This window comes from Sapajus apella, unplaced genomic scaffold, assembly GCF_009761245.1.
Source record: "Sapajus apella isolate SASKATOON/1434 unplaced genomic scaffold, GSC_monkey_1.0 scaffold4, whole genome shotgun sequence".
Taxonomy (NCBI): Eukaryota; Metazoa; Chordata; class Mammalia; order Primates; family Cebidae; genus Sapajus; species Sapajus apella.
In genome coordinates, this window is record NW_022436944.1 from 57391877 (window position 1) to 57401849 (window position 9973).

The following is a 9973-nucleotide window of genomic DNA, read 5'->3' on the forward strand; positions in this document are numbered from 1 at the left end:
CGGCGAAGGTCTCTTCCTCACTGAAACCCCCACCTCTCGGGTTCAAGCAATTCTCCTGCCTCAGCCTCCCAAGTAGCTGGGATTACAGGCGCCCGCCACCACGCCCAGCTAATTTTTTGTATTTTAGTAGAGACGGGGTTTCATCATGTTGGCCAGGCTAGTCTTGAACTCCCGACCTAGGGTGACCCACGCGCCTCAGCCTAAGTGCTGGGATTACAAGTGTGAGCCAACGTATCCGGCCCAAGGTCTCTTCCTTATGACTGCCATTGGACTGAAAGGTGTCCAACCTAAGACACTTTCGCACCTAGCCCTATCCCTGCTGCTGTTTATTTTTTAAAATCCAATTTACCAAGTATGTTCAGTCTTCAGCTCGCTCATTTCTCCAACGGCCCTAACGTAGTCAAACGGAGAAAACTGAAGTTCAGTGGTGTGGGGGCGGGGTGACATAAGTCAAGGCCCGTGAGACTACCCCCAAACTCGTGGGTCCGTCTCACTTGTACGCCCAAGCCCTGTCAGGGGGCAAAAAACAAAGTCCCCAAGGCAGGTGCTTATTTGAGCTAAAGCTGCGAACAGACACAACCCCGTCTCCGCCCAATGCAGGAGGGAACTGCGGGAGACAGCACCGCGACAAGCGTTAGAAGAACGTCCGCCTTGAGAGAACGTCACCAGGCAAACTCCTAGTTTCTCTCCGTCCGGTGGCCCACAGCCTTTTATCCCAGTTGGCAGTGGGCCACACCCGAGGGCTACCCCACCCAGCCGCTCCCTCAGGGCTTCTCCACACCCTGCGGAGCCCTTAGCACGTCTCGAGGGTGTGACGGTTACGCCGTGACGTCACTCCAGAGGAACAGAGGAAGGGGTAAGACGAGCAGGTTGAAGGGCTGCAACCCAAACAGACAAGCGCTCAGAGAGCCTGGAGGCGGGACCAATTTATGACTGACATCCACCCACACCCATTGCTTTTCTGATTCCTTCTCAAACTAACCAATGAATGCGACGACGGAGACAGCAACGTGCCCCAGGCGCTAGAAGAGGCTCTGCCCCTTTTACTTGGCTGCCCTTTCGTCGCCATGCTTCGTGTGGCTACTGCCTCTGTGCTACTTTAGGCTCTCTCACGGCCTTTCGATGCCTTTGATGAACCCCTTCCTAAGCATTTCTTCCCTTCCACCGCCAAATCCCACCTTCTCGGGTTTCCAGCTCGCCTACTTTATAGCCAGCCACACTGGAGATGGCGGCCGGAGGCGGGGCCGAGGTAGGGCGTGACCGGCGCGGTGACGTCAGCGCGCTGCGTGTCGGCAGGTGGAGGGAGAAGGGAAAGTTTGGCCCGTGCGTGGGGCTGGGGTGAGGGCGGGACAGAGGGGCTGGGCCCAGGCGAAGCTTCTGTCGCTGGTGCTGCGGAGGCCGAGGACAGGACGTGGGCTGGGCCGGGCAGTGCCGGACACAGAGGAGCAGGAGGCGAGGTCCGCCGGAGCTCCGAGCCCCCGCCACTCTGCTGCGCGGTGACCCCGCGCCCCGGCGCCGTCCGACCCGTGGCTGTTGAGAGACGATTGGTGGGGGCGCGGCGGCGGCTGGTGGGGGTGGGGAGACGCGCGGCGAGGAGACGAGCGAGGTCAGCGAGTTTGAGCGAGGACCGCGAGCCGCTGCCGCCGTCATGTCCGAGGACTCGAGCGCCCTGCCCTGGTCCATCAACAGGGACGATTACGAGCTGCAGGAGGTGATCGGTGAGAGCAGGCGCCGCGGAGGGGGGAGGCGCGGCGGTGGACGGTGGGGGACACGCGGGAACGTGGCGAGCCGCGGGAGTTCGGGGAGCGCAGCCCTCATAGGAATTCGTGGGGCGCCTGCGGTGCAAGGGGCTTGTAGGACGCATGTGTCGAGGAGCGCGTGTGAGACGGGAAGGGGGTTTTGAGGCGCGCGCCTGAGAGGCCGGGTGGGGTGGGGCTTGAGGGGGCTCAGGAGAGATTTGTGTACAATATTCTCAGATGTGTGGACAGGAGCGACCCATGTGTCTTGTAGAGAAAGAAAGTGCAGGTGTGGGACAGGCCTTTCCGAGGCTGTGGGAGAAACGGGATCTTGAACTTGTGGCCACAGCCATCGATTTATGGGATTGTGGGATAGAAAAGGAGCTTTGGTAGCTGGGGATCCTCCAGGTGAAGCTGCAGGAACCGCTCTGAGCAACCTAGACCCAACTTCCGACTCTTTCCAACTGACTTTCCAGTCGAGGAGGTAGATGTTAAATAAGTAGACACAAAGAATTAAAAAGGACCGGACGCGGTGGTTCACGCCTGTAATCTCAGCACTTTGGGAGGCCGAGGCAGGCGGATCACGAGGTCACGAGTTCGAGGCCAGCCTGGCCAGTATGATGAAACCGCGTCTCTACTAAAAATACAAAAATTAGCTGGGCGTGGTGGCAGGCGCCGGTAGTCCCAGCCACTTGGGAGGCTGAGGCTGAGAAGAATCGCTTGAACCTGGAAGGCGGAGGTTGCGGTGAGCCGAGATCGCACCTCTGCATTCCAGCCTGGGCGACAGAGCAAGACTCCGTCTCAAAAAGAAAGAAGAAGAAAAAAAAAAAGAATTAAAAAGAAGAGGCTTTGGCAAGTGCTATGAAGGAGATAAACAAGATGTTCTGATAGAGAATAACATGGAGATCTAGTTAGGATGATTTAAAGGAAAATTCTTTTTCTGAAGCGATAACATTGCAGTTGAGTCCTGAAGGATGAAAAGAAGTGAGGATTAAGAGCCTCGGGAAGATTTTTCCTTACTGAGGGATGAGGAGATGCAGTGGCCTTGAGTAGGGGAAGAGCTTGATGTGTTTTAGGACCTGAAGGAAGGCTGGCAGGGATAGAAGAGGGAAGGGAGGAGCCACAGCTTAGGGATCTTCTCAGACTTGGTACAGACTTTGGAATTATATTTTATCGTTGGAGACCCTCAAAGAGTGCCTTGACGTGATCCGATAAATTGGGCTGGTGTGTGAAAAGATTTGAAGGGGGTCCGGGAATACCAGTTGGCAGAGACCAAAACTTGCACAAACATAGATTGTAATACTCACAGAAGCCTACGGATTGGGAGGAGCTGCGGACTGGGGATGAGGGGAGTATTTGTTGGACAACGATAACCCAGTGACCTTGGAAATCAAAAGAGAATGAGTTTAGCCATACAGGCTCAGTCCAACTGACATGAGCAGACCCCTGTGTATTGGAGGAAGGAGAATTGTCTACTTTGCCAGCATCCTGCACTAAAATTAGTTTTACAATAAAAGACCAACTGAAGACTCCTTAGCTGCCTTGGGGGTGTCAGTGTTTATTTCACTGTGTTTAAAAAAATAATAAAAGATAAAACAATGTCAGACAATTTGTTTTATTTTTTATTATTTTTTTTAAAGACGGGGTTTCACCATGTTGGTCAGGCTGGTCTTGAACTCCTGACCTCAGGTGATCCGCCCACCTTGGCCTCCAAAGTGCTTGGATTACAGGCGTGAGCCACCATGCCCGGCCAAACAATTTGTTTTTTACTTTATTTGCCTCTTGTTTTAAAACCATCTGGGGTTAAAGTAATATTGGTTTGTGTAGGAGAAACAAAGACAAAACAAAACAGAAACACCTGGACTAAGTGTAATCTGAAAGACATCATATCTTGCGGAAGCCGCATCATGGGCCTGTGCCTTGCTACACAGTGGGTCTTTGACATGTACTGCTTGGTTCTAAAGACAGTTAGCTAGTTCCCAGTCTTGATTGATGGCTTCTGGTTCCCCTAGTCAGACTGTCATATTGAAGGAAAGGATTAAATGGAAGATTCTGAAATGATGTCAGATAAGTAAAGACGAGGTTCCCTATCATTTTAGAAGAAGAATTTTTTCTGGTAGTGTGTCCATCTTTCTAGGGTGAAGAGGATGGTTGTAGTCATTCTCAAAGCCTTTGCTGTTATGGTGGCAAAGAATTTCAGAGTTGCAAAGGCGCTAGAGATTTTGTGATTTATTAATTTGGTGTCCTCGGACCCATAGGATATCTGAGTGGGCAAAAGGGAGTTTCTCAGTCTTCTGGATAGGGTTAGTGTTCCTCACACCCACAAAGTGGTCCATGGCTTTTAAAAGGTTAGGAACGCCAATGTGATGTGACCATCTTTCATAGATTTAAAACAACTTTACTGAGGTATAATTTCATATGAAATACATCCATTTTAAGTGTAACATTTAGTGATTTTCAGTAAATTCCCTGTGTTGTGCAGTTATCACCATAATCCAGTTTTAGAGTATTTCTATCATCCCCATGAGATCTCTTGTGCTTTCTTACAGTTAATCCCCTTTTCCACCCCCAGCCTTAGGCAACTACAGGTCTACTTTTTGTCTCTATAGACTTGCCTTTTTTGGACATTGCATATAAAAGAGATCATATAACGTGGTGTTTCATATTTGGTTTCTTTCACTTAGCATAAATATCTTTTAATTTTTAAAAAACAATTTTGAGGCATAATTTATGTAACATAAAATTTACCTGGTTAAAATGTACAACCCAATAATCTCAGTAAATTTATGTGATTGTTCAGTCATCACCACAATCCAATTTTAGAACATTTTCATCATTCCAGAAAGATGCCTCATGTCCATTTGCAGTTACTCCCTGTTCCCACCCCCCGCCCCAGGCAATCACATATACTTTCTGTCTGTATAGATTTGCCCTTTCTGGACATTTATGTAAATGTAATCATATAATATATAGTCCTTTGTGTTCTGCTGCTTTTACTTCACATAATGCTTTTTGAGGTTCATCCATCTAGCACGTAGCAATACATGGTTCCTTTTTATTGGACACCAGTTGATGGATGTAGGATTGTTTCTGCTTTTTGGCTGTTTGGAATAAGGCTGCTGTGAGTATTCACATCAAGTCTTCATATGAATATGTTTCATTTTCCTTGGATATATACCCAGGAGTGGAATTGCTGGGTTGTATCACAAATTTAACTGTTTAAGAAACTGCCAAACCGTTTTTCAAAGTAACTGTACCATTTAATGTTCCTGCTAGTAATTATAAGAGTTCTCATTTCTCTATAGTTGTTGTCTTTTTGTGTGTTACCATCCTATTGGCTATGAAGTGGTATCTCACTGTGGTTTTGAGCATCCTTTCATGTGCTTATTTATTAGGCTTTCATAGCTCTTTTTTGGTGAAATATCTATTCAAATCCTTTGTCCACTTGGACTGCCTGTTGGGTTCTTTGTTTTGTTATCTGTTTTTTTTTTTTTTTTTTTTTTGAGACGGAGTTTCACTCATGTTACCCAGGCTGGAGTGCAATGGTGCGATCTCGGCTCACCGCAACCTCCGCCTCCTGGGTTCAGGCAATTCTCCTGCCTCAGCCTCCTGAGTAGCTGGGATTACAGGCACGCACCACCATGCCCAGCTAATGTTTTGTATTTTTAGTAGAGACGGGGTTTCACCATGTTGACCAGGATGGTCTCGATCTCTTGACCTCGTGATCCACCCGCCTCGGCCTCCCAAAGTGCTGGGATTACAGGCTTGGCCCCCCCCCCCGGCCTTGTTTTTTTTTTTTTTGAGATGGAGTCTTGCTCTGTCACCCAGGCTGGAGTGCAGAGGTGTGATCTTGGCTCACTGCAACCTTTGCCTCCTGGTTCAAACGATTATCCTTCTACTGCCTCAGCCTTCCGAGTAGCTGGGATTACAAGCGCCCACCACCACACCCCGCTAATGTTTGCATTTTTAGTAGAGATGTTTCACCATGTTGGGCAGACTGGTCTGCAACTCCTGACCTCAGGTGATCTGCCCATCTCAGCCTCCCAAAGTGCTGGGATGACAGTTGTGAGATAGTGTAGTTTTTTTTTTTTTTTTTTTTTGAGACAGTCTTACTCTGTCACCTAGGCTGGTGTGTAGTGGTGTGATCAGGGCTCACTGTAACTTCCACCTCCTGTGCTCAAGTGATCCTCCTACCCCTGCTTTGCGAGTAGCTGGGACTACAGGTGCATGCCACCATGTTTGGCTAATTTTTGTGTTTTTGTAGAGACAGGGTTTTAACACATTTCCAGTATGGTCTCTAATTTCTGGGCTCAGGTGGTCCGCTTGCCTCAGCCTCCCAAAGTGTTAGGATTACAGGCATGAGCCACTTCGCCTAGCCTTCTTTCATTTTAACTTTTTTTTTTTTTTTGGAGACGGAGTCTTGCTCTGTGGCTCAGCCTGAAGCGCAGTGGCGTAATCTCAGCTCACTGCAACCTCTGCTTCCTGGGTTCAAGTGATCCTCCTGTCCCAGACTCCCGAGTAGGTGGGATTATAGGTGTGCGCCACCAACCCCAGCTAATTTTTTGTATTTTTAGTAGAGACTGGGTTTCACTGTGTTGGTCAGGCTGCTCTCGAACTCCTGACCTTGAGTGATCTGCCTGCCTTGGCCTCCCAAAGTGCTGGAATTATAGGTGTGAGCCACTGTGCCCGACCTCGTTCATTTTCTTAATGGTGTCTTTTAAAAGCACAAAAGTTTTGAGTTTTGATGCTTATCACTTTTTTCTTTTATTGATTTTGCTTTTGGTGTTGTATCTAAGAAATCTTGACTAACTCAATCATTGTGAAGATTTTTTTTTTCCTATGTTATCTTTAAGTGTTACAGTTTTAGGTCTTGCATTTAAGCCTCTGATACATAATTTTTGTGTAGGGTGTAAAGTAAGGTGAATCACCTTGTTTTACAGTTGAAGACATAGAGACAGAAAGCTAAAATGACTGCCTAAAGCTGGCATCTACGTTTCCTGTAGCCTAATTCAGGATTCTTGTTCCTGTATCTACATTGCTTGGTTTTTGGATATAAACTGGAAGATGGGGGTCATTGTCCCACAGATTAAGGGAAATATCTCCTCCACTTCTTTTTGAGACAGGGTTTCACTCTGTCACCCAGGCTGGAATGCAGTGGGGCAATCCCAGCTCACTGTCTCACTGTATGAACTGGCTTGAGTGACCCTCTTGCCTTAGCCTCCCCAGTGCTGAACTACAGGCACATGCCACCGTACCCACCTAATTGTCTTATTTTTTGTGGAGACAGGGTCTCATATGTTGTCCAGGCTTGTCTCAAACTTCTGGGCTCAAGTAGTCCTCCCACTTCAGCCTCCTAAAGTGTTGGGATTCCAGGCGTGAGGCACTGTGCCTGGCCAAGGGAAATATCTACCCTTAGAGTGAAAAAATATCTACCCTTAGATGCTGCACGCCTGTCATATCCTTCCAGTCTTCTTACTGCCTCTCTCCATTTTCCCAACAAGGAGAAAAAAAAGTTTTTCTTGAGCTACAGGCTAGTAAAGTAGCAAGGTTCGATAAAGCGTTGTATTCTCATTTTAACGCTGCTTCCATACCTAAATGTTTGGTACATAGTATTTTATGATAAGCTATAGTCTTCAAAAGAATCTTTATGATTTCTTCAGATTACACTCAACTTTTTCAGGAGACAAGATTAAAATCTAGAAAAAGGGGTTTGGGATCATTTAAATTTTGTTTTCAAAGGATTGTATTCTAGAGAAATCAATGCAATGATGTCATCTCCATCGAAACACATACGTTTATTTCAACTTAAATTATTTGAACTGTATTTTTTTCACAGTTGTTACTTAGCACTATACTATTTATGGGATTGTTTCTCACATTCTGTTTTGTTCTTCATCTTTCTGGTAAAATCCTGCAGAGAACAGAATCTCCTCCTGAGAACATATTAAAAGTCTATGGATTGAAAATTCAGGGGACTTGAAAAAGAATTGTATCATCTTAAGCATGCTTTGGCAAAATTTGAAGTTCTTTAAGTATGATTATGTGTAAAAGATATTAGTATCATTCTCACAATTAATCATTGATCTTTCAGTATTTTTGAGCTAGCTCCTAGCCCTTAGTCTTAGAATTTCTGAGCATGTGTTATACTGTATTTGACATGTGTTAGAACAGCTGTAAAAATTTGGACTTCGGAGTTAGACTGACCCAGATTCAAATCCTGGCTTTGCCTCTTACTGGTTATGTGGTCTTGGACAAATCATATAATTAGTTTCCATGTCAGCTTTTTGTCTGTATACTGGGGAGAATAGTACCTATGTCACTGGGTTGTTATATGGATTGAGTGTAATTATTTGTGGGAAGTGTTTAGCTTGTATAAAATGATAGTTGTTGTTAGCTGTGACTTTTTTTACCCTTCTCCTTGTCCTTATATTTCCCAATTTTTGGTATTGCCATGAAATAATAAAATACTATGTGATGTGAAATTTTGTAACACTTAAAATATTTTAAATCTGTTTTTAATGCTTATTGGAACATTATTGCATCTTTTTTTTCTCAGTCCAAGCCTCCTTCAGGTTCAGATGGGTTTAGGGATTTGTGTTGGAGATGGTAGTATAACTGTAAGGACCATCACCATGATATTGCCAGTAACACAGTATGATGGCAGAGGGCTGCGCCATGTAGCTTTTATTGTCCTGCATCTTGAAAAGTCTCCATAAGTATTTACTATTTACCTCAGACTAGAAAATCGAAAACTCCATACTAGGTTGAAGGTATGATTCACCTAGCTTTGACACTTTGGTGAAGGCAATGCAATATATTTCTATTTTTGACTTTCCCTTCTTTTTAATTTTCATGAATTGTTCACTAGCCACACGTTTTGAATCTGAAGTTGTGGTTTTCAAATGCAGATTCCAGGGCCTTTACCTTTAGTGCCTCCATAAATGTGAAGGACTTCATGCTTTCAATAGAATGATGCTTAGTAGTGTATTTTTCCTTTGATTGAGAGATTCAGCTAAGTGACATTTTCTACGAGGCCAGCATTTCATAGGGTTGTATCAAATAAGGATTACATTTCTCTGCATGTGGGGAAAATGGAAATAATAGCGGCTTAATAAAATCCTTCTCTCCTCTTATGTAACAAGAAGACTGGAGGTGGCAGCCTAGGTGCTGTCAGGCACCCAGGCTCCTAGTTTTCTGTGCCACCACACTTAGCACCTGATTCTCCTTCTCGTAGTTGGAAGATGGTCGTGCCACCTCTAGACTCATGCTTGTGTTCTAGTCTGGAAGAATATGACAAAAGGACAAAGACACATGACAGCTGAGTTGGCTGTCTTTCAAAAAGCTTTCTTCCATGGATGCCTTACTCAGTGGCCTCCACTTGTAGTTTACAAGTGACCAGAACTGTATAATTTTGTCATTTGCAAGGGAGGCTGGGAAATGAAGCTTTAGCTGGACCCATTCAAACAAAATAGGTCAGGATTCTCTTACTAAAGAAGGGGAAATTATATGTTGGCTAAGCAACTAAAAATGTTGGCCTCTTCTTTTTTTTTTAATGAAAATAGTTAAATAAGTATTTACTATTACTATGTGCAAGTAAGTAATCTGGCACGTAGTAATCAGTTAATAAATGTTAGCTTTAATCTGAAGAGGCAGTTGCCTACCAATTAAGAGTGTAGTTTTGAAACTCAGGTAGTTCTCATTTCTAGGCCCTACTCTGCCTAACTAACCGTATGACCTAAGTTTTACCTTAATTACATTGCTTTACTTACATTGCCTTGTAAGACCATTAATATCTAATGCATGGGATTATTGTAATTATTAGATGAACAGAAGAAATGTAAGTAAAGAAAGTGCTCAGCACAGACTCAGCCACAGAGTGAATGCTCAGTGAGTGTTAATGTACATGATGGTAACAATGAAATAATACCCATGAAGACGGGGCTATTTTTGTGTTCGTTCTACCCTGACAAGTTTTTTTTCCCCTTGAAAATATACTCCACTACTTGATTAATTCATTTGGCAAATATTTATTGAACTGTTATGTGCCAGGCACTTTTCTGGATGCTGGAGATAAAACAGTGAAGCAAACACAAAAATGCCTGCTTCCGCAGATTTTATAATCTAGAAACTCTAAAGAAGAAAAATAAAGCAGGAAAAGGGGGTAGGGACTGCTAGGGATGGAGGTGGTGTTTCAGTTTTAAATAGGTCAGGGAAAATGTCACTGAGAAGGTGACATT

At 44.9% G+C, this 9973-nt stretch overlaps 1 protein-coding gene across 2 annotated transcripts in view; it reads left to right on the forward strand.

Moving 5' to 3' along the window:
- The first annotated feature begins 1303 nt into the window (after nucleotides 1–1303).
- OXSR1 (oxidative stress responsive kinase 1) overlaps nucleotides 1304–9973 on the forward strand; it is a 99483-nt gene continuing 90813 nt past the window's right edge. The window contains exon 1 of one of the 2 annotated variants that reach the window (XM_032270437.1): nucleotides 1304–1718. In XM_032270437.1, coding sequence (XP_032126328.1) covers nucleotides 1649–1718 — 70 coding nt within the window. In that variant the 5' untranslated portion in view covers nucleotides 1304–1648. The remainder of the gene's footprint in view (nucleotides 1719–9973) is intronic. The other variant, XM_032270447.1, reaches the window with a different exon arrangement.